A 23,154-nucleotide genomic window follows, 5' to 3' on the forward strand; every position below is an offset into this window, starting at 1 on the left:
GGCCCCGTGCTGCGGCAGGCGCCGCGCGGGCCCCTCTCCGTGGGCGCCGGCCCCGCCCCGCGGCGGCGGCCCCAATCAGCGTGCGGCTAGGGGGCGGGGCTTGTGGCTTCGCACCACCCGCCTGCCGGCCAGCCCCGCGCCTGCGCCCTGGGCCCAGCGAGCGACAAGCTGCGGTACTGTCCCGTGGTCAGCTCTCGCGCTGTGCGGCCGGGGTTCTGCTTTCCGTCCCGTGCCCCCAGGTCCCCGCTCGAACCCCGGGTTACCTGCCCATGGCCGGGCCTCCACCCATCCTGCCGCCTCCCGCCCCCGGTCTCCCAGCCTCCAGGCATTGTAGTTGATCACCGCCCTGCACGTCTCAAATCCCTCACTACGCCTTGGAATCCAGGAATAGCCCCCCTCTCCCCGCTCCGCCGTAGTCCAGCCGCCTTCTGTTCCTGGGTCCAGGACCTTCCTAGAAATGTCTCCCCCCTACTTTTGACGCGTTCCCCAAGCCCTTCCTCTCCCCAGCCAGAGACCAGCTGGCTTCCCCTCTCGGTCCCTCCCCTCGCCGACTCAGGGCGGGTGCTCAAGGAAAGATGACTGCACGAGTGGATGGAGCTGTGGCGGGTACCAGGAGAAGGCCGGACCTCCCGACCGGCCTGTCCTGGCGTCCCGTCCCCGGGCGACTGAGGAGCATGGTGATGGCGAGGCAGGCTCCGCCGAGGGAAACAGAGGGGTGATCCGCACACATGGATCTCCCCTGCAGGGGTCTTCACAGCCCAGGTCTGAGGCAGGTCCTAGGCGGGCAACCCAAGACCACTGCATGCAGCGCAGCTGTAACTTGTTTCCTTGTTTCGATGGCTTCAGCTTACGTGCAACTTCTCAGTTTCCCTCCTGCTGTCTCTCAGATAAAGGGCACGGTGGGCAGGGGCACCCTGAACGGTCACCGTGCAAAGCTGGTTTGGAGCCCTAGATTCCTGGGTGGAGGGTTCAGGCCAGAACCCAGGACTTCAGAACCCTGACCTTTGTGCGGGGCCATGCTGGTAACTACTGGGCTTGTCTTTTTCCAGCTTGTATGATTTTATTTAACTTATAAACTATAGTTGCAAAGATAACACATGTTTATTGCAGTCAGTGAAACCACGTGAAGGCATAAAGGAAAAAGTATTAACCTAATTGTGTCAGAGGTCCCCAGGACCACTCCCAGCTCCTGCTTTCAATTCCACTCCCAAAGTGGAATTGCTGGGTCACATGGTAATTCTATGTTTAATTTTTTTTTTAAGATTTTATTCATTTATTTGAGAGTGAGCGAGAGAGCCAGCACAAGCAGGGGGAGGGGTATAGGGAGTGGGAGAAGCAGGATCCCCGCTGAGCAGGTCTCCATGATCCCATGATCCTGGGATCCTGACCTAAGCCCAAGGCAGACACTTCACCAACTGAGCCACCCAGGCGCCCTCTGTGTTTAATTTTTAGAAGAACCGCCGAACTGTTTTCCACAACACCTGCCCCATTTCACATTCCCGCCCCGCTGCATGCGGAGGTCCGGCCTTCCCCGGGCACCTGCCACAGCTCCATCCACTCGTGCAGTCATCTTCCCTTGAGCACCCGCCCTGGGTCAGCGAGGGGAGGGACCGAGAGGGGAAGCCAGCTGGTCTCTCTGTGTGGGGAGAGGAAGGGGTCGGGCTCCAGTTTTGCCACATCCTCGCCAACGTTTATTTCCTGGTTTTTTATGGTACCACATTGGTGGACGTATGGTGTTGGGTCGTAGGATTTGACCTTAAGAACCAACATTGAAAACGCACCCTCGGTGCCCCCTCACCATTCTCCTCAGGCATCCACCCTGCCGACCATCACTTGCTCCTTGGGGCATTTGACCATCCCGGGCCCAGGCTGCCTCCAGAGCCTAGACGGCCAGCCTGTGGGCATTGCCTGGCCCAAGCCCCTGGGATGGTCCCCTGAGGGGCTGGTCCAAGTGGACGTGATAGGGGCAGCCAAAAGAGATGAAAGGCTGGGAGCCCTGTGAGGGGGATGGGCAGTCGTGCCCCCTCCTGGTTTGCTGGCACTTAGGAGCTCCCTTTCCTGGGTTGGCTGCCTTAGGCCCCAAGCAGACACCCTCTCCTGCCCATCTACACAAGGTAAGAAATAGAAAATCAGGTGATGGCAGGAGCCACTTTCAGTGGGAAGGTCTCTCCCCAGTATCGTGGACTTTGGGGCTGGGTGATTGTCTGGGGGCATCCTGGGCATTGTGGGGGTCTAAACAGCATCTCCCAGCCCACCCGCTCCATGCCAGGACTCCCCCAGTCTGGACATCCACAGATGTCCCCAAGCCAACAGTCCCTGAGTTAACATGGGGCAAGCATGGCGCTGACCCGGGGCACAGAATTTATGGAGTACTGAAGACCTCAGTCATCAAGATGAATGGCATTTAATGCAATATTATAACTTTATTTTTAAAAAGATTTTGTTCATTTGACAGAGCCACAGCAAGAGGGAACACAAGCAGGGGGAGCAGCAGGGAGAGGGAGAAGCAGGCTCCCCACTGAACAGGGAGCCCGATATGGGGCTCAATCCCAGGACCCCAAGACCACGACCTGAGCTGAAGGCAGACGCCCAGCCAACTGAGCCACCCAGGGACCCCTATTTATTTATTTTAAAGTTTATTTCTTCTGTAATCTTGCTACACCCAACGTGGGACTTGAATTCTTAACCCTGAGATTAAGAATCACATGCTCTTCCAACTGAACCAGCCAGGTGCCTCCAAAATGTCACGTTTTTAAATAAAGGGTTCCTTGGTGTTGTGGTGAGCTATTTGGAACCCCGAGACAAAAAGAGAGGCATGATCCTTTATATGTGTTTTTATGTTGTTTTTAATGGTTAACTCCCCCCCCAACCCAGAACTTAAAGTGGCTGGAAAAGTATTGAAGTACTGAAAAGTTGTATTAAAACTCACAATAGTTTAAGCCTAAATACTGTTATTTATAGCAAAATCTGAATTAGAATTTTACTTTTCTGACTTTCATGGACACAAGCTCAGCTGTATTTTCATTAAAACTGTTAAACATTATAAAATCACATAAAATCATGGAAAGAGGGCCACGGGTTTCTTTCCACTTTGGGCCACATTGTTCTGCACAGCCCTGGGGGCAGCGGGACGGCCCAGCCCTGAACCAAGTTGGAAATTGTTAAGTCATGTCAAAGTGGAGGACCCTTCCAAAGTGGCATGGCCTCAGGAAAGATGCCTTCGGTGAGAGAATGATGTGCAGAGAGGGGTGTCACAAATGCCACTGCTTGTGTTAAAGGTCCAGATCTGTCCCAAATATGTGTCTTCCCGTGCCTCAGTTCTGTGCTGGAGCCGGGGCGTGGGGATGGAAGGACGTGAGGTCAGGGGGTGGGGCCCTGTGCCGACAGGATTAGTGCCCGAGCACACATCCTCCTCGTCCCCCGCAGGTGCTTTGGGGGGAAGGCCAGGTAAAGACACAGCCAGAAGGCAGTGGGCAGTCTGCAAGGCAGGATGCGGGAACTCACCAGAAGCAAACCCCGTCAGAACCTCGATCTCAACTTCCAGCCTCCAGAACTGAGAAGATCCAGTTCTGTGGTCTAAGCCCCCCGTCCGTGGTGTTTCCCTCTGGCGGACTACACAACAGCTGTTCCCACAAATACACTTACACACACTGCTGCTGAATTTTCAAGAGGGAGGGGACTGTGCACCACAGACCCTTGTGTACCTGCTCGTGTTTGTGCCCTTCATGTGATGGTTTCACTTCTCTACAAGTTTTGGTATTTTTCCTTTCAAAACAGAGCCAAGTTCTCATCCCCTTGAGGGTGGGCTGGATGTGGGGATGCGTTTTCTAACAGAACGTGGAGAAAGTGATGGTGCAAGACTTCTGGGGGAAGGTATAAGACATGTGGCTTCCACCCGCAAAGACGCGAGGCAGCTCCAGCAGCCCCATGGAGAGGCCCACGCCGTGAGGAGCTGAGGCCTGCCTCCGGCCAGCAGCCCCGAGAGGGCGCTGGCATGAACTGTTCCCCCCGCCCCGTCCAGCCCTGGTCCAGCCCTGGTCCAGCCTTCTGATGAGACAGCCCCAGCCGACACCTTGACTGCACCCTCACAAGAGAGCTGGACCCAGGACCACGCAGCTAAATGACTCCTCAGTTCTCACCCACAGAAAGAGGGAGGCAACGGGTGTTTGTTTTACAGAGTCGTGCGGTAACGTCTCAAGGTGGCAAGGCACACGCTGCGCAGCTGATTACCCATTAAACACCTTCAGTAATCAATTTCTGTCACGGCCACTGACCCCCGGGTCACTCACACCACTACGGCTGCAGTCAAGATAAGCAAGACCCTAGCATGACCATATCCAGGTGGGGCAGGTTTCAGAGCAAGGTTTAATGCTGTGTGCATTCAAACATGAAAGCTATTTTCAGAAACAGGGTCCTCAGTCATGCTGTCACTTTCCTTGAAGCCCATCCTGAGGGTGTGGGCTGGCCCGGGCGCTGCAGGGGCTCCCACAGGAGGAGACAGCACCGGCAGACACCTGGAGGGGAGACAAGGCAGGGTGAGCACAAGACTTGGCTCCTATTCTTGTAGGGAGGGAGGCGCTGAGGGACTAGGGGCTACGCGCACTGTAGCCGGGCTCCAGAATCCAGTGGAGCTAGGCCGCTTGGTTGCTGCGTGGCCTGGGGCCCATCTGTAGAATGGGGATGTAGGAGGTGCGCGCACTCTGGCCTATCACGTGGTTGGCACACTGGACAGCCCCCTCGGAGACAAAGAGAAGAGTCCACGGGGTCGTTAGGGCTCAAGCAGCACCCCCAGGGAGGCCAGCAGCTGTGGGTCAGCTTCCACTCTCCCCGTTTGTGAAATGGGGCACCCTTCCGCCATACCCAGGGCTGGGCAGACTGGGATGACAAGCATGGTGTGGGGCACACGGTCAACCTCCAGGACGAGCACCCCGGGGCACTGCCCATTCCCCAGGCCCACACACCAGGGATGCTAGCAGGCAGCTTTGTGCTGACAGGCAGGATTCTTCCGGGTGAACAGCCCAGGTGAGCCTCCCAGACCTGCCACCCTAGCTTTGGGGGCACGGAGAACCAGCCTCATGGAAGCCCCACTCAGCCAGGTGGGAATCACAGGATTCACCTGCTAACAGCCGCCGAAACTTACCAGAGGGGTCCAAGGAGGGTCAGTTTAATTGTCCTTCTTAAACTTGCCGTTGATGTAGGGCACCCAGTCCAGAATCAGCCGCCAGTCCGTGGCCCACACCAGCCCCACAGCGCCCACGGTGCCCCACATGCCCGCTGTGGGCATCCTGCCAGAGAATAGCGGGGGGTCAGGTCCTGCTCGGGGCTCACCCTTCCAGCTGCATCTCTGGGTCTCTCTCCCCCTCGCCCGCCAAGCTTCTGTCTATCCAGAGCCCACCACACCTGCCCCTCCTGCCCAGTGTATGGACACATCCCTCTGACAACTCCATGGGGTGGGCACAAAGCAGGAGACCCTGAGGCAAATCCACTGCCATCTGCTTTCACACTGGGATCTTCTGAAGGTTTTTTTGAGGAATTTGCTCAAAAGAAAATTTAAACAACCCAAGTTCATAACCCCCCATTCACAACGGCTCATGTCTGCATGCAGGCACCAACCATGCAGTTTACAGCTGACCCGGGACAGCTATGGGACTGAGGGAGGTGTCAGGGTCGGGGTCTTATAAGGAGCACACAGCACAGGAGGGGCAGGCCACCTCCCCAAGGACACACAGCTGCACAGTGCAGCACGGGGCTGAGTCTCGCTCTCGTTAGAGTCCACAGTGGCTCCCACAATCCCTCGTGATGCTCACGCCCCGGTGCGCCTCCTCCCTCGGAGTGTGACCAGGGCCCGTCTCTGGTCTCTAATAAGCGAGGCTTGCAGAGGTGACCTTAGGAACACAAGCTTCCAGCACAGGTGCTCTGGTTAGCACCTATTCTGCGGGGAGCCAGCTGCCACCTGAGCTGCCCTACAAGGGAGTCCGCCAACAATCACATACTTGGGTTTGGAAAGACCCCCCAGTAGAGCCTTTGGAGGAGACTGCAGCCTCCTGAGACGGTGTGGTGGGCCCAGCTCGGGTGTGCCCGCGATCCTGACCCACTCAAACTGCGAGGGAATAGGTGTTTGTGTTTTGACGCTGAGCGGGGCCACCTGTCCTGCAGCCACGGCTAACCGCTACAGGAACCGTGGCCGGCGACGTGCGGCCGGACCACGGTCAGCCACGTGCCTGGGACGCTGGACGGGGAGGGTTGCCAGCGCCACTTCCACAGGGGACGAACCACCACCACGCCCCCCACCTGCCGCCCCAGTGACAAGCCGCGGCCCCCGCCACCCCATCTGACGCCTGGGCGGGCGCCACGAATCCGGAGGGACCCTTCCCTGCCACTGCGCCACAGCTCCGAGGGTCAGTAATGTCCCAAGAGCTTTCCTCGCCGTCCCGGTCGGCCCCAGGGGAGCCCGAGCCGAGGGCGCTGGACAGACAGCGGGGCGGCCGCGTCCGTCCTTCCAGGTAAGGGTGAGGAGCTGGCTCCTACGTGCGCGTCGCCCCGGCCGCCCCGCCGCTCTGCGCCCGTCCCACCTGGGACCCGGCAGCATAACGGGTGCCGACTGGGGGCAGCGGGGCTGGGGGCACATGCTCACCAGTTTTTGGCCAACTCGCGATAACGCGGGCCCAGGAACCTGCCCAGCATCGCGGCGCGGTCCCCAGCTCAGGGTGACCCCGGCTGCCGCCCGGGCGCTCTACGCAGGCGCGGCGGCCGCAGCGCGCAGGCGCACAGGGAGGCCTCGCCTGGGCGCGCTGCCCGCTCGGCGACAGGCGCCTGCGGTTGCTGCGCGCGCAGACCCGGAAGACAGTGCAGTCGCTTCCGGAGAGGGTCGGAAGTCTTCATAGACGCCGAGGAGAGTGGGCAGTCTGGGGGGTGGGGAGGGCCCTGCTGAGGGCGGGATCCGGTGACGGGCAGCTGTCTCCGGTGGCGCAACCTGGGGCAGCTGATCCTGGCCCGCGACACTTGGCTGGTGATTCTGTGTCTTTATTAGAAGCCAAGGCTTTATTTGCAGTTAGGGAAACTGAGGCCCGGCGGGGAAGGGATTTGGCCAGAGTCGCACGGAGGGAAGGGTGCGATCGGAAGCCGCCTCCGGGGCCGTCGGCCGTGCTTCCCCGCCTCCGTGTGCTTCCCGGGAGCCCTCTGTCGCTCCGAGGCCTGGCTCCTGGAGCCGCGAACGCGGAGGGCCCGGTTCGGCTAGCGATGGACCGCCGGGGCGGGCGGGGCCACGCCTGCCGCCGTCGCTGCCTCCGGGGCCGCAGCATCGGGTGCAGGCCCGGAGGTAAGCACCGGCCGGCGCGGGCTCAGCTGCCCCGCCGTGCTGTCCTCCCGGCGCCCCCGCCTCCGTTTCCTGCAAGGCGGCCGTTCCCAGGGGGCTGCAGGCCCTGACCTGGCCCGGGCCACCCGCTGCGCCTGGGTCCAGGCTCCGGCTCCAGCAGTTGGAGCCCAGGGCCGGGGCACCAGAGCTGCTTGTTCCCGGACTGGACGTTGTTTCTCGGTCTTTACAGGTGCTCTGGGGATTTGAGCTTGGGATCAGAAGAGATCTGTTGGTGGAAACTTACAACACGGGGCGCAGAGGCCATCATGAAGATTGTGGAGAGAGCGGAGAGAGACAGAGTAAAGCTGCCTGAAAAAATGAGGAGAGGGGCGCCTGGGTGGCTCAATCAGTTAAGCCCCAGACTCTTGGTTTCAGCGCAGGTTGTGACCTCAGGGTTGTGGGATCGAGCCCCAGGTTGGGCTCTGTGCTCCATGCAGAGTCGGCTTGAGGACTCTCTCTCCCTCTGTCCCTGCCCCTGCTCACGCCCTCTCTCTCTGTCTCAAATAAATAAAATCTTTTTTAAAAATGAGTAGAGGTGGGCATAGAGGCCTGAGGGCTGCAGGTCCTGGACCCAGGAGTTCCTAATGCCTCACGGCTCCTTCCACTTACTTAATGTACTTCAGCTCATGAGGCAGAATGTTTCCTTTGAAATGACCAAATACAAAAACCAGTTTTACGGCATGTTGCATGGCTTCAGTCATGGCTGGATCCAGGAGTCTAGCAATATTTTTACGAATCTCTGCCTGCGTCTCTCGCTCTTCTTTCCTCTGTTGTCCTTGCCCTCTGGTGAGCTCTCTCTGAGCAGTGGTGTATGGAAACTCTAGCTCAATGTTCCAGGAGCCTTCGAAGGAAGATGGCACCTCTTTCCCGATCATTGCAGAAAATGCCCTGAGGCTGGTTCTCCGGGGCCTGCTGTAGAGATGGGGCAGAGGTAGCCACTCTCCTAAGAGGACATGGGCTGACACTGGGGGAGGGGACGATCGCGGTCTCCGAAGCGGTGGTGGATAAGCAAGGGCTGCGGACCCTTTCACATCCCGCTGGCCCCTGCCTCGGCCTCCAGGACTCCCTGTGACATTCCTGTCTGGCCTTTGGGGGAAACTCAACTCCTTTTCTTTTTTATTGCTGTGAAATTCATATACCGTACCATTAACTGTCTGAAAGGGGCTGTTTCAGTGGCACTGAGCGCAATCGCAAAGTTGTGGCGACCTCCGCCCTGTCTCCTTGCAGGAAATTTTCATCACTCCCAAAAGAAGCTCCATTCCACCCCTCAGCCGCCACTCTCCACCCCTCCTCAGCCGCCACTCTCCACCCCTCCCCAGCCGCCACTCTCCACCCCTCCCCAGCCGCCACTCTCCACCCCTCCCCAGCCCGCAGCCCCACGAGCCCCCTTCCCATCCGTGGAGGAGCCTGTTCTGGACGTGTCACACACGTGGACTCACACGCCATGGGGCCTTGTGTGTCTGGTTCCCTCCGTGAGCGTCGTGGGCTCGGGGTCTGTCCCCGGGCAGCGCGGGTGGGCGCCGCGCTCCTGCTCGCGGCCGAGTTCCATTCCCCTGCGTGGTGGATGAGTTGTGTTTATCCGTTCAGCTGTTGATGGAGTCTTATCTTTACAACTATCAAGGTGTATTTGACGCACAAAAGTGTATGTACTGAACACATACAACTTGGTCCTCGGACGTGTGCCCATGGAACCGCCACCAGGACAGCCGGGGTGCCCGCTGGCGTGTCCTCCTGCCCCTCTAAGACCCTTGCGCACCCCCTCCTGGCCCCCACAAGCGCTCGTCTGCATTTTCTAGACTTTTCCATGGAGGCGTACGATGTGTTCTTGGTGTCTGGCTTCTCCCACGCAGCACAGGTGATTCTGAGAGTCCCTGGCACCTTTCTTCTGCCAAGTCGCATTCCACAGAGGGGCGGACCTGTGTGCTGACCCCTCACCTGCTGGAGGGCGTTCAGGTGGTTTACACGGTTTGGCCCTCACAGCTGTAGCCCATGAGTAGTCCTGTCCCGGTCTTTGCGTGGACGTCTGTCTTCATCCCTCTGGAGGGGACGTCTGGGGGGCCGGCAGCTGGCCACGGGGGGCCCATGTTGAATTGTGGACGAAACCACCAAGCTTTTTTGTTTTAGACTGAGCTGTGACTGCTCTGGAAGCTTAGGTCAGTGCCAGGCCCCCGGCGGCCACCAGCCGAACCGCTCTGGATAAGGTGCACCTGTTGATGTCCCTGCCAGTGAGGCATGGGGGTCCTGCTGCATTGGGTGTTTTACCGTTTCAGAAAGGACACACGCTCCCTGTTCCCCATGGTCACGGTGACAGCTGCATGCTGGGTGGCTTGAAGCAGCAGGGTTTCGTGCTCTCCCCGTGGTGGAGGCCGGAACCCCCCATGCGGGTGTCACAGGGCTGCGCTCCCTCCGTCCCTCCCATCTCTGCCTCCGTCATTGTCACCATTGTCACGTGGCTTCTCCTCTCTCTTATCGGGATGCTTGTCTTTGATGTGGGACCCATCCTGCTCCAGGACAAGCTCATCTCATGATCTTGAGTTACACCTGCAAAGGCCCTTTTCCCGAGTAAGGCCCGGATCCCCGGTTCCGGGGTCGGACGCAGGGGCGCTCCTTCCGAGGTGCCACCGTCCTGCCCCCGCGCAGCCTGGTCTCCGAGGGCTGTCCCCTGTGCGCTGGCCGGGGGTGGTAGGGCTGCCTGGGGTTCCTCAGGCCCAGGCTCCGCACTCGGAGGGCTGGCCCGGGGCTGGCCAGAGAAGGTCTGTGACGAGCACACAGAGACCTGCACCCTTCGAACGTGCTCAAGACTCCATTGCTGTTGCCAAGACGTAGGCACATCCGTTGTACCGAGTTTCCCTCCATTCCCTGCCCGCTCAAGTTCCCTGAGTGGGGCCAAGGTGCTCTTTCCAGAAGTTTCCATGGAACAGACCCTTGCTGGGATGGGGGGGATGCCTCGCTGAAGGAAGATTTTGGCACCTTTGTGACCTATTTTTTTTTTTTAAAGATTTTATTTATTTATTTGACAGAGATACAGACAGCCAACGAGAGAGGGAACACAAGCAGGGGGAGTGGGAGAGGAAGAAGCAGGCTCATAGCGGAGGAGCCTGATGTGGGGCTCGATCCCATAACGCCGGGATCACGCCCTGAGCCGAAGGCAGATGCTTAACCGCTGCACCACCCAGGCGCCCCTGTGACCTATTTTTAAACACCATTTTTGAGGGGCACCTGGCTGGTGCAGTGGGAAGAGCGTGCGACTCTTGACCTCAGGGTTATGAGTTCAAGCCCCATGTTGGGTGTGGAGATTACTTAAAAATAAAATCTTTAAACAAATTTAAAAGTACCTTTTAAAAATTATTTTATTTATTTGACAGAGCGCACAAGCTGGGGGAGCGGCAGGCAGAGGGAGAAGCAGGCTTCCGGCTGAGGAGGGAGCCCGGTGCGGGACTCGATCCCAGGACCCTGGATCATGACCTGAGCCAAAGGCAGACGCTTCACTGACTGAGCCAGCGGGGTGTCCATACACACCTTTTTTTTTTTTTTAAAGATTTTATTTATTTATTCGACAGAGATAGAGACAACCAGCGAGAGAGAACACAAGCAGGGGGAGTGGGAGAGGAAGAAGCAGGCTCATAGCGGAGGAGCCTGATGTGGGGCTCGATCCCACAACGCCGGGATCACGCCCTGAGCCGAAGGCAGACGCTTAACCGCTGTGCCACCCAGGCGCCCCATACACACCTTTTTTGATGGTGTTCACACACCATCCCATTTACACACTTAATGTGCATAATTCAGTGGGCTATTCTAACAGTTTAAAAGATTAATAGGCAGTCTCTCAGGGAGTGGCTTTTCCCCGTGAGCCAGTCCCGTGTCCAGATCCCCAGGACCCTTATTACAAGTGCAGGTGCCCTGCCTGACCTGGGGCACTTTGGTTCTAGAACATGGAATCGCCACGGGGTTCTCCCTGTCACTCTGGGGCTTTGCTGACCTTGCTCACCCTGGCCCCAGTCAGACCCCCGTTGTGTATATCCCCCCTCCAAAGAGACACGTTCAGGTCCTGCCCCCCAGGCACCTGTGAATGGGACCTTATTTGGATATAGGATCTTTGCAAATACATCAGTTCAGGTGAGGTTGTGCAGGAGCGGGGAGTGATGCCGTCAGTGACTGCTGTCCTCCTAAGAGGGGAATCTGGACGCAGATGCACGGGGGGGGGGGCAGCCACATGCCACAGAGGCAGGTACTGGAGCGATGCGGCCACACGCCGAGGGACATCTGGAGCCCCAGGAGCTGGGAGAGGCAGGAAGGACCCACCCCGGAGCCTGCAGAGGGAGCGTGGCCCCAGAACGAGAGAGGATAAATCCCCGTGGTTTTAGGCCCCATCTCCGTGTGTGGACGTCTGTGACAGCTGCCCCCAGGGACTCACACCCACGCCGAGGCCTCCATCCCTGCAAGTGCTGCAGAACCCCGTGCCCCTGCCTGACGTGGCACCCCTCCCGCCTGCCTTCCCCCCTTCTGGAAGCACACAGCAGCTGAAAGATCCAGGGGACAGCTGGGGGGTCATACAATGTCACATTCATTGCTGCAGTGCTGTTACACGCGGTCGATTCTCCAGATCGACTTCGGAGCCTCCTTTGAGACATCCCAGAGAATCCAGCCAGCCGTGCTGACACTCGTGTACATTTGTCTTTTTTTAAAAAGTTTTGTTTGAAGACCAGTTATCTTGAGGCACTTGGCACAGTTTTCCCATACTTGGGGCTCCGTCCGTCCCCCAGGACTACTTACGGGTAACACGCCGTCCACTAGTAGTCTGGGGGCAGAGGCTCCGTGTAAGCCCAGAAGCAGAGTAAGAGGGATGCTGAGGCAGGACCCACAAAACCCGCACAGACCAGGGGAGTCACCAAGGAGTCGGTCACCAGCCACCGGCTCCTTGCTGCCCCCTGACCGGTCTGGGCGGGGGTGGGCAGACCCAGTGGGAGGACCCCAGTGACCTCAGGGCTTGGGAGCCAGCCCTGCACATCCTGCCTGGTGCTCCATTGGGGTGCCCAGCTCCCTGGCCTCGGGGAGTGCCAGTCACGGGGTTGGAGGGCATCAGGCAGCCCCACTGCTCCGGCAGTGGGGTGGGAGGGATGCCAGACAGGCCAGTGTGCTGGAGCGAACATGGCCACCCTGGGGTCTGTAAGGCCTGTGTGTGTGTGTTGGGGGGTGCTATAGGGAAAAGGAGCCCAGGAGCCCGGCAGGCCTGACCCCCCGCCTGGGGGACACATGGACGGGCCAACTGTCCTGTGTCCCTAGGCCTGCGGGGGCTGCAGGGACAGGGACTTTAAGCCTGGGGCAGTCCCGCGTGGAGCTGGTCCCACTTGGTGATGTGAGACCAGATGGGGGACTTGGGGAGGCCTGGGATGTGGCCCACCCTCCTGGTTTTGTAGGCGATCATGTGCAAAGCCTAGGGGCTTTTCGGGGCTTGGGGACCATCACTTGGGTGGGGGTTTCTGTGCTGGCCCTGAGCTGTCTGCAGGCCCTTCGCCAGAGATCAGAGAACAGGCTTGGGTCCCCAGGTCAAAAGAACAAAGGACAGGGTTTCGGGGGAGTCCCCCCAACATGACGTTCCCGTGGTATGGTCCCTGTGCCCAGAAACGGTGGTCCCGACAAAATCCAGTTTGGGGAGGTCTGCAGACTGTGGGAGAGCAGTTGGTGGGGCTTCGAGGGCCGTGGGGAAGTGTCCGGGGACCAGAGCTACCTTGACGGGATCCTCGGCAATCTAACGCGGGAGGGGCACCGTCTCCCTGCAGACAGCCCTCCACCCCCTTCCCAAGGATGCCCGAAGGAGAACCCCCACCAGGGAAGGCCTGCCCACCATGTCACACCTAGACGAAGCAAGGACCCACCCGAACTCTGAAAGACCAGCGAGGAGACAACACCCGCCATTCCCTGTGTGTGTCAGCGGCTCCCAGAGCGGGGGACCTCAGGTTTACAGCGGGTCTTTTTAATACAACTTTTAATAATCTGGTTGATCATGAAATGCAACGCTCAGTTCTAGAAACAGCAGCAGAAATAGGAAGAGACACAAGACTTTTATACAAAAAATTTGTTGCTTACAAAACATATGCAAAAAAGCTTTAAAAAAAAAAAAAGACGAAAGGCGTCCTCCTTGCTAATTTTCTAATACATTAAAAAAAATCTCCTAACTAACGTTCTTTATTTTCCTTAAGACACAGGTCAGGCGTAGGCACGATTCACGGTGGCTCCGCGAGAGCGAGCCCGTCTTGCTTCTCCCTCCGGCAAGTGGTAGTTTGGACTCTCCCGCGTTTTCTACTTAAGGCATTTTTTTCATCTTTTCTGACAAAGTGTATATCTCACTTGCTTTCTGGTTTTGTTTACAAACAAAACAAAACTGCCCCTTTGGGCTCGAGCCCGGGCTGCGGTTTCAGGATCCATCAGGAAAGTCCCAAGGCGTCAAGGCGGTGAGATCCAGGGGTGGGGGTTGCAGGCCGGGGAGGGAGAGCCCCCGCGCCTCGGAGCCCCCCCTGGGGTGGCGCGGGCTCAGTGCTGACCGCAGGCGTGCATGCGGCAAGGACCGGGCCGGGTCACTGGTCCCGCACGGTGCCCCTTCTCACATGTGCCCCGCGGGGTTGTGGGCCTCGCTCAGGCCCGGGTGGGCGGCTGAAAGCACCATCTGGGGGTCTCCGACCACGCCTGAGGCCTTCTCCTCTTCTCGTCGCTTCAAGCAAGCCGCTTTGGGGTTCAGGTTACGCTCTGGGGGGAGGGGGAGAGCCATGTGGGAGAGGGTCCCTTAGAGAGGTAGCAGGCGCAGGGGTCCGAGTGCTCCCACCGAGATGCGGACGGAGCGCCAGGAGCCGGCACGCAGAGCCCCCCGAGGCCTGCTCGCGGGGCGGGGGGGGGCCGGGGACGCCCGGCCTGGGGGCCTACCTCGCACCTGCCGCTCCAGGCCCAGGATGACCTGCACGGCCTGCTGCAGGATGAGCAGCTTGGTCTGCGCCTTGTCCGACTGGAGGTGCAGCTGGCACATGCGCCCCAGCTCCCGGAAGGCCTCGTTAATGTCCCGCACGCGCACCCGCTCCCGTGCGTTATTGGCCATGCGCCTCTCCCGGTCCCTCAGGTCTTTCTCCTCCAGGGACAGCACCTCCTCCGTACTGCTGAGTCACAGCACCGGGGCCTCCGTTAGTAAGGAGCCGGGGCGGCGGGCAGGCCGGCGCCTGCGACTATGTGCGTGTGTGCGCGTGTCGGGACAGTGTGCTCCCCTGTGCGCACGGCACGGCGCCTGTCTGTGGACGCCTGGGACCCGGCTGCGGGCCAGGCTGTGTGTGTGACGCCCACAGGAGACGGCGTGTGACTGACTGTTCCCAGGGATGGAGGGAGGGCCCTGAGTCTGCATCTGGGAATCTGCGGGAGCTGGACTGTGTCCCTTGCCCCCCGCCCAAGGACCGGCCAGGAGGACAGGGAGACCCAGCACCCCGCCTGGGATGATCTTCCCGGGTCAGCGCAGTGGCTGGCTGGGTTAAGGGAGTGCTAGGCCTGACCTGCCCAGTGTGGGTGGGAGAGGCAGAGAAGACTGGCTCAGCAGGCAAAGGCCTGACCCCCCACCCCCACCGGACTCCGGCCACCCCAAGAGCTGGACGTGGAATGGCCCCCACTCTGGACTGGGAACGTCGGTTCCCTGGGCCTCTCATCACTACTGTGAACCACCCCGTTTGCCCCGGGCGGTGAAGTTACTGAGCGCCTGCTGTGTACTGGGCCTCGGTCACATATGGGACCCTGGAACAGCTCAGACACCTGCCCGCCAGGTCCAAACCCTGGCTCAAGCCCTACAAACTGTCAGCCACACGGCTCTGCACAAGTGACTTCACTGCGTCTCATCCTCGGCAGCATGGGGGCAAATTGCAACGGGACACCTGCCATGCCTGGTCTTGAGGAATGTGAAACGCGGCGGGTGAAGGCCCGGCCCTGCTGTGCGGCCCACGAGGCGGCCGCGGAGCCAAAGGCACTTGCATGTGGGCAGCTCCCGGGGGCCCTATCCTGCTCCCACAGTGGCGGGGGAGGTCTGTGCCCCTGTCCGCCCACCCGCCTACCTGCCCTTGGGCCTGAGCAGATCCTGCCAGGTGGCGGCAGCGGCCCCCGGAGCCCAGGACAAGCGCGCAGACCAAACTGACAGGCCTGAGGCTGGTGCACCCCTTGGTCCCCTTTCTTCCCTCAAGTCCCAACTAGGGGGCTTTGGGGGAGGAAAGACCCCAAGGTCGCAGCCCTGCCATCCGGGGCTTGGGCAGCAAGTGCGAGGTAGGAGGGCTGCCGTGGAAGCGGAGGGACGGATGGGCTGGGGTGGGGGGAGGCGAGAGGCAGAGAGCAGAGAGGCGGGCGTGGGGAACACGGCAGGGTGCCCGCACCACCATGGAAACACAGAACCCTCAGAGCTGAGGGGACAGCAGGCCGGGGGGGCGAGGGCCCCAGCTCCGGTCCAAGCAACAGCGCTGCAGGAGAGAAAGGGTTAACGGGCGCGCAGGCAGGGGAGGCATTAAGGAAGCAGCTGAGCTGGGGAGCCAAGTCACATGGGGGCCTTTCTGAATCCTCACCCGGCCCTGGGAAACGGGGTGGGGGGTGAACCCCACCTGTAGATGGGGGCTGATGGGCTGAAGTGGCCCCACAAGGATGTGTCTGTTCGGAGCGACAGTGACCTCTGGCCCCAGGGCCTCAGCCAAAGGGCTACGGCCTTCCCGAGAAAGAAGGGCTGGGGTGGGCGGGGATCCCTGGGTCCAGGGATGGAATTCAGAGCGTAAGTGCCCAGGTCTGCAGAGCTGGGAGGTCCAAAGAGTGTCATCCTCCCATTTCCAGAGGGGACACAGGGGCCAGGCTTAGGCGGCCCCTGGTCAAGAGAGGGGACAGTGACCGTGGTGGGGGAGCTCACAGCAGGGCAGGACGGTCACGGCAAGGAGAGGGACAGTCACAGCGGGCAGGACGGTCACTGCAGGGAGAGGTCGCAGCAAGGAGGACGGTCATTGCAGGAGGGGGACAGTCACAGCAAGGGAGGCCGGCTCCAGGAAGTGGGGGGAGAGCGAGGGCAGCAGTGGTGGGGGAGGGGAGCGGCGCCCCCACTGACCTCGCACCTGCTGCTCCAGATTCAGGATGACCGACACGGCCTGGTGCAGGATGAGCAGTTTGGTCTGGGGCTTCTCACTGTTGAGGTGCAGCTGGCACATGCGCCCCAGCTCCTTAAAAGCCTCATTGATGTCTCGGACCCGCAGCCGCTCCCGCGCGTTATTGGCCACCCGGCGCTCCTTCTCCCGCTCAGCCTTCTGCTCTGGGGGGAGAAGGTCGTCCTCGTCCTCGTCCGGGCTATGGGGGGGGGGCCCGGGGGGCCAGAGGGAGACAGTGAGGCGGGGGGGCAGGCGGAGGGGCCCGCCGACGGCCTCGCGGTGTGGGCGCCGTGTGCGTGTCTGTGTGAGTGTGCGTGCGTCCTGACGGGCGGGGCGGGGCGGGGGCTGAGGACGGGCTGGCACCTGGTCCGAGTCCGGGGGGGCTTGAGCTCCTTCTTCTCCTCCTCTGAGTTGTCAGCCACGGAAGCGTTCTCCTCGTCCTCTTTCTCCTCCCGTTTGATCTCACTGGCACCTGCGACAGCCCCGGCGCGCCCGAGTCCTGCAACAGGCCTGGGCTTAGCGTCCGGGCACCTCCAGGGCCACCTGACAAATCCCTTTCACCCCTGGTGGGAGGCAGAGTGAGCTCTCCGGCGAAAGCCAGGCCTTCATTTGCAAAAACAAACAAAAACCAAAAAACCCCACCCCAAACAAACAAACCAACAAAACCCCAACAATAAAACAGAAAACACAGCTAGAATCAGGTCCCCACCTGACGCCACACAGTCACCAGTTCCAGACTAAGATCTGACAACCTTTAGAAGAAAGTGCTCGGAAATCCTGCTGTGACTGGGAGGTGGGGACCCCCTCCTCAAGGACTAAATGAGCTGTTCTTCAAAGAAGAAACGAACCGGCCAACTGGACTGTAACCTAACTGAGAATTTCTGATTAGCAGGACACCAGCAAGGAAAGAAGAGACGCCACAGAATAGAAAACACGTGTCCTACATAAACCAGCGAAGGGTTAGTCTTCGTGATACGTAAAGAACTCCTACAAATCGACAAGAGAAGGCTGAGGACCTCAACAGGAAAATGGGGAAGGCTCCCAAATGGGCGGGTCAGAGACAAGGAAGCGGAGATGGCCGCGTAGAAATCTGCTTCATTGCATCCGTAAACTGAGGAAGTGCAAATCGGGACCCAGCAAGTCATGAAGCTGGCGGAACGACAGCCCGACAACCTGAAGTGCTGCCGGCGGGGGACTGGCACAGCCAGTGCGGGACAGTCTGGCGTTATCTGGAGAAGGTGGACACATGTGCAGCCCCAAACCCCACAACCTGGAATTACACCCGAAAGAATCTTGTGCACGCTCTGGAGACACGTTCTAGAACATTCCAGAAAGCACCTAGCACAAAAGCAGAGAGTCGGAAACTAACGTCCCACATCAGGGCCAGGGCCCATCCTCAGCCACTGGCAGCAAGGTGGCCTTCGCCCCCAACGTGAAACATACCAGCCAGATGCCAATTTTACAAAAGCCCAAAACCATGTAATGAAATACAGGGTTTGAAGTCACACAGCAATGCTGAACTCGACACTCTGTGATAGCAAACCACGCACCAGGAATGGGGCCTGGGCTTGGCAACAGATAAACTGTGAGGGCAGGGGAGGAGAGGGGATGGCAGGGAAGAGGAGTGGAGGGGATGGCAGGGAAGAGGAGGGGAGGGGAGGATAGGGCAGGGGGAGAGGGGAGGGAACCTGGGATAAGAGATTCAGCTCAGGAAACCCTGGACCCACACCACGGACATCAGGGCGTCCTAGACACTGAGGGGTCAAGCAGCACCCTGGCCCCACCCACCCAGTGCCAGGCCCCTCCCCCAGTCGCGATGACTGTAGTGTCCCAGAGAGACCCCTGGCGTGATGAAAGTGATAAAAATCAAGAAACACAGAGCAACACTGGCTGTCAACCTCAGGCTGGCTTTGGGGTGTGTGGAGGCTGGGACGGGGAGGGTCTCTGGGCAGGACAAGAGAAGCCACCCTGACGTAGGGTGCGTGGGGGGTCCTGGGGGCTCGGGACGCCAGGCAGTGTGGTGCCGTGCACACGGCACTATCCCGGCAGAACCCCGGCACCCTCTCCAGCCACGGTCACCCCCACACTGGCAGAGTCCCTGTCCACGCCCCTGGGACTGGCTGCCATGGGACCCTCACTGGCCCATCACCACCTCTTCCCTCCAGCCTCGTGCCAAGTGCAGTCACCTCCTTGGTGTTCTCCTAGAAAATTCACGGCCCACAGCCACTGGCCACCACGCTGACCCTGTGTTGCTCCAGCGTGGGTCCTCACCTCAGGGGGCCCGACACAGCTCCTGACACCTCGGGAGCAGCCCCCCCCCCCACCGGCAGCACAATGCTCAGGCTGGGGCTCCGCTCTGCTGGCTCTGCCTGGTGATCCTGCCCACAGTCCTGGCTCTGAGCTCCACCAAGTGCCAGGATGCCTGGATCGCACCCTCCCTGAACTGCAGACCTGAATCCCACCTCCACACCTGCAAACCCTGTGGGCTCTTTGCCCTCGGAATACCCAGAATTGCCCCCCCCCGCCCCCCGCACAGTCCCTTCCAGCGGCCTCAGCTACCACACAACACCTGGTCTGCCCAGTCTCCCTGCTGCCACCAGAGGGCGCCTGTGGGCACTGAGTAGGGCAGGTCCCCACTCTGTCCACAGCCCTCCGAGGCCCCCAGGTTCCTTGGGGTCAAAGCCTGAGTCTTCCCACATCCACGGGACCCCATGTGACTTGCCCTGTCACCTCCCTGACCTCAACCCGCCCCTTCTAACACAGGGCTCCCCACTACTGCAGCACACCAGGCACGGGCTTGCCCCAGAGCCGTTGCGCGTGTCCCCCAGGCACCTGTCTGCTTCTGCTCCGCCCCAGCTCGCGCAAACGTCACAGTCTTGCCCTGCCACCATCTTTAAAACTACAAGCACCCCTGCACCCCTCCCCACTTCCCCCTAGCACCCTTCCTTCTGCATAGAGTCCACTGTCGGTCACCCCCCCACCCCCGGACAGGCTCTTTGTGCTATCCCCAGGGCCTACACGAGCCCCAAGCACACAGCTGAGGCTAAGCGCGCGGAAGCCGGCTGAGCGCCATGAACAAAACCCCTGAACAAGCGAAGGCCGAGGCCCGGGCTCCGCCTCCCTCCAGGAAGGACCTGACAGGCTGACTTTGCTGGCCTCCCGAAGGGGTTCCCCGTGCAGGGTGAAGGGGATGCTGTGTATGGTGAGGGACCCTACCCCAGTGCCTGGCGGACTGCAGACCCCTGGCCTAGCCTGGCAGCTCTCAGTCCCTCTGTGATGAGCCCTAGATCACCGTTTTCCACGGGAGTAACAACATTGTGTAGGGGCACACCACCCACTGCCCAGGCTGGCGCAGGGCATCAGGGCACAGGCGACTCCGGGATGCCAGCCACCCCTTCCCGGGCCCCAACACCGAGGCTTACCACTGTAGGAGTCTGGTGGCCGAGCAAGGTCAGGGAGGGTGCTAGGCTGGCTGGGGAGGGCTACGTGGTTGGCCATGAGACCGCCACTGCCCGCGAGGCTGTCTTCCGAGTGGCCACCTCCCACCTGCGGACAGCGGAGTGGGCTCGTCAGTCAGGCTGTGCCCGCCTTGACCCCCCTCCCAGCCCCCCCTCAAACAGCACTCACCAGGCCAGCGTGTCGCCCGCCCAGTGGCATGACGGGGCCGGCAAAGCCTGAGGCCAGAGCTCCGTGGCCAGGCAGCAGCCCGTGCACGTCAGCCGCCGTGCCCACCGCGTGGCTGCGCAGCACGTGGATGGCCTCGTCCAGGTGGTCCTCCATCTTGTTCTGCTGTGGGGCGGGAGGGGGGGCGGTCAAGGGCTCGGGCCTCTAGGACCCTGCACGGCCCCACATGGCCTGGCGCAGAATATGTGCCTTTGCTGGCTAACGAGGCCACGGTGACAGCTCTGGACCTTGTGCCCGACACATACATTCCACCAGTCACGGGAGGCCTAACAGCTCTTGTGGGACACCGTTTCCAAGTCCTATAAACTGGCCACAGCAGACATGCTGAGCCGCCCCCCTGGGCCACCTCCCCCACCCCAGGGTCCACGTGAAAATCGTACCCACGTGTACCATGCCCCCCACTCCAGGCACTCCTGTGAGGAAGCACCCCCTCCCCTGCCACACGCACCCACGAGGGACAGCCCCCACCCAGCCCCGGAAGGCTGGGGCAGGAAGCTCACCAGGCTGTGAAGACCCCCATCATAGCTAGGCGATAAGGCACCGGGGGCTCCTGGTCGGGGCCACTGCGACGTCGCTGGAAGAGGCAGGTGGGGGGCATCAACAGTTGTACCTGGGGCTGGGTATCCAAGCAGCCCGACCCAGAGGCAGAGACTGGGGGGGCAGTGGGCCGAGGGGCCTGCGATGCCGGGGTTGGCCACGCGGGGGCCCCCACACCCAAAGTGCCTATGGAGCCAGTCCTGGCCAGGCCAGCCAGGCAGTTACTGGGAACCCACCCACAGGTTCCCGGCTCCAAAATCCACGCCCCACTTCCCATAGGAAAGGCAGCCCAGCAGCGCACATGGTAGGTGCCCCGGGGCCAGCCTGCCGTGCCAGCGGCCAGAGCAGGACAGAGGTTCACCCCAGGAGCCCTGCATGGGCCAGGGTGAGGTGAGGGTCCCGGAGGACTCGTGCTGCAGAGGTGAGGCCCTGGGGGGTTTCTAATAAAACCACCTGGCATTCCAGGAACCTCACCATGAGCTGACCCCCAAGTAGGTCTTTTTGGGGACAGAGAACCTGGCTCCCTTGGCAGGGCCAAACACAGGGCATGCAACTTGTGCCTATTACATACCGGGGGGAAGAACGCCAAGCTGTCCATGTTTGAGGGTCAGGTGGGGGTCTCAGCCTGTTACTCTGGCTCTTGGACCCTCTGCCCTGCCCCTGCGAGATCCCACCTGCCCCTGACTGTTCGCACAACGAAGACTGGCCTGGAGACCACCCCCTCCAGAGAGCCTTCCCCGGACGCCCAGGGGAACGTGGGTCCCGAGGCAGGAGGTCCACCCAGCTCCCCACCCACTCACGGCTACAGACAGCACATGCAGCCCCCCGCACAGACCTGCTAGGCCCTGTGGGGAGCCCACGGGGGTCGAGGGGCTGGAGGAGAAGTTATTGCTTGAGTGATCGGGAGAGTAGATCTGCAGCAGGGATGAGAAGACAGACAGGGCCACCAGACGGGGTGAGGGGCGAGCTTCTCGGGCTCAGCAGGCCGGCCGCCCCTGCTGCCCCAGGCCCCGCGCCTCACCGAGGCCAATGCCTTCCCGAGGGCGTCCCCCGAGCTGCCGGCAGGTGTTCCGCGGGAGCCTGGGGGGTCAGAGACAGGCGAAGCTCAGACTCAGGGCGGGGGCATCCCCAGCATGTGGGCCCAGCTTGGATGCCCCCACCCTGGCTGACAGGGGGCTCCCAGATACATTTGACTGCCTGGCACAGACGCCCTCACCCAGCACTGGGCAGCCCGATTTTGGCCAAGTAACGGCCTGGAGTCCTGCCGCCACGGAGGCTCTACCGACAGGCAGGTGGGCAGCAGGACCCGAGGAGCGATTTCCCTTTGAGCCTCTGTTTACCCAAATGTAAACTAGGGACCCACTTTTGAAAAGACCATTTCCTAACATCACAGCTGTGGCCCAAAGAGCCTGAACTGATGTGCAAGGCAGGCCCAGGAGAGGAAGGACGTGAGCAACAAGGGCCCGACTCTGCACCCAGCCAGGTTTCAGGCTTGGGGGGGCCCTATCTGGAAGTGGGGAGAAGGGGGCCAGTACCCATGAGGCTGTCGGCCCCGCTGACAGGGGGCGTGTGGTTGGAGACGCTGCCGTAGGCGGCCGTGGGGGCTGCGGAGAAGGTGGGCACTGCCGGGAGCCCGCCGTTCACCTCCGTCCCGTGCAGCTGGTAGCCCTGCGGGCGGGGAAGGGGGTCACGGGGGAGCCATCGGGGGGCTGCCCACACGCCCGCCCCCGCCCCGCCCGTCAGCAGGCCTACCATGCGCTCGTGCTGGTGCAGGCTGCCAAACCCACCGCTGCCGCCACTACCCACGGAGCTGCCACCAGCTGGCGGGAGGGGCAGGGGGGACGAGCCCCCGCCCAGCATGGGCCCGAAGCCTGCCTGGCCCGAGGGACTCCAGAGCTCGGCCGAAGGGTGCAGGCTGCCATCTGTGGAGGGGCAGATGGTGAGGGGAGGGGGGCAGAGGGACCTGGAGCCCCCCCCAGTCTCAGGTGAGCCCCCACGCACCTGCCATGTAGAAGGGGGGGGGATAGGCGCTGCCGGGGGTCTTGGCAGACGGATAGGCGGTACCGCCCCTGCCATAATCATCACCTGAGCTGGACGGGTACACCTGCAGACGAGCAGATGCGGTCAGGCAGGAGGGGCCGAGTGGGATGGGGGGGCCCGTCCCCAGTCCTGCCTCCACCCACCACCCCATCGCTCTGTGCCATTCTAACTCTTCCCCTGGCCCAGCACACGAGGCTCTGTTGGCGTCCTCCCTCCCGCTCTGTCTCCACCTTCCATCTCCTGCCCGCCCCCTGCCCCTAGTCCCCGCCCCTGTACCTGAGGCCGGTGAAGACTGGACCCCCCACCAAAAATGCTTCCCCCCTCCTACATCCAGCCAACTCCTCCTGATTGTCAGAACCCAGCTGTGATGCCTCCGGCCCTTCCTGCTTCTCTGCTCCCCCC

The 23,154-nt window shown here is 61.0% G+C and overlaps 2 protein-coding genes across 18 annotated transcripts in view; both read right to left on the reverse strand.

Moving 5' to 3' along the window:
- Positions 1-4,336: 4,336 nt before the first annotated feature.
- On the reverse strand, positions 4,337-6,789 carry LOC100479434 (cytochrome b-c1 complex subunit 10). The gene is made up of 3 exons (XM_002923518.4): positions 6,635-6,789; positions 5,141-5,285; positions 4,337-4,514 (listed from the first exon to the last, which is right to left on the reverse strand). Exons 1-2 carry the CDS (start codon positions 6,682-6,684, stop codon positions 5,165-5,167), a joined length of 171 nt encoding a protein of 56 aa, XP_002923564.1. The 5' UTR covers positions 6,685-6,789; the 3' UTR covers positions 4,337-4,514; positions 5,141-5,164.
- A 6,534-nt stretch (positions 6,790-13,323) lies between these two features.
- Positions 13,324-23,154, reverse strand: part of TCF3 (transcription factor 3) — a 32,792-nt gene continuing 22,961 nt past the window's right edge. For 2 of the 17 annotated variants that reach the window (XM_034657392.1, XM_034657395.1), the window contains 11 exons: positions 22,714-22,816; positions 22,465-22,634; positions 22,248-22,380; positions 21,734-21,792; positions 21,548-21,626; positions 20,676-20,749; positions 20,119-20,280; positions 19,914-20,037; positions 16,855-16,990; positions 16,455-16,690; positions 13,324-14,098 (listed from right to left, as the gene is read on the reverse strand). In XM_034657392.1, the coding sequence (XP_034513283.1) occupies positions 13,956-14,098; positions 16,455-16,690; positions 16,855-16,990; positions 19,914-20,037; positions 20,119-20,280; positions 20,676-20,749; positions 21,548-21,626; positions 21,734-21,792; positions 22,248-22,380; positions 22,465-22,634; positions 22,714-22,816 (1,419 nt within the window). In that variant the 3' untranslated portion in view covers positions 13,324-13,955. Of the gene's footprint in view, positions 14,099-14,272; positions 14,500-16,454; positions 16,691-16,854; positions 16,991-19,913; positions 20,038-20,118; positions 20,281-20,675; positions 20,750-21,547; positions 21,627-21,733; positions 21,793-22,247; positions 22,381-22,464; positions 22,635-22,713; positions 22,817-23,154 lie in introns of those variants that run through there. The other 15 variants (XM_034657393.1, XM_034657394.1, XM_002923519.4 and 12 more) reach the window with 15 other exon arrangements.

This window comes from Ailuropoda melanoleuca, chromosome 4 (genome assembly GCF_002007445.2).
Source record: "Ailuropoda melanoleuca isolate Jingjing chromosome 4, ASM200744v2, whole genome shotgun sequence".
Taxonomy (NCBI): domain Eukaryota; kingdom Metazoa; phylum Chordata; class Mammalia; order Carnivora; family Ursidae; genus Ailuropoda; species Ailuropoda melanoleuca.

Bases quoted from the DNA above. Each gene is read 5' to 3' on its own strand.
- LOC100479434 (XM_002923518.4), bottom strand. From the start codon at position 6,684: ATGCTGGGCAGGTTCCTGGGCCCGCGTTATCGCGAGTTGGCCAAAAAC. The intron at 5,286-6,634 runs GTGAGCATGTGC...ATTCTCTGGCAG, and splicing joins CGCGAGTTGGCCAAAAACTG to GATGCCCACAGCGGGCATGT.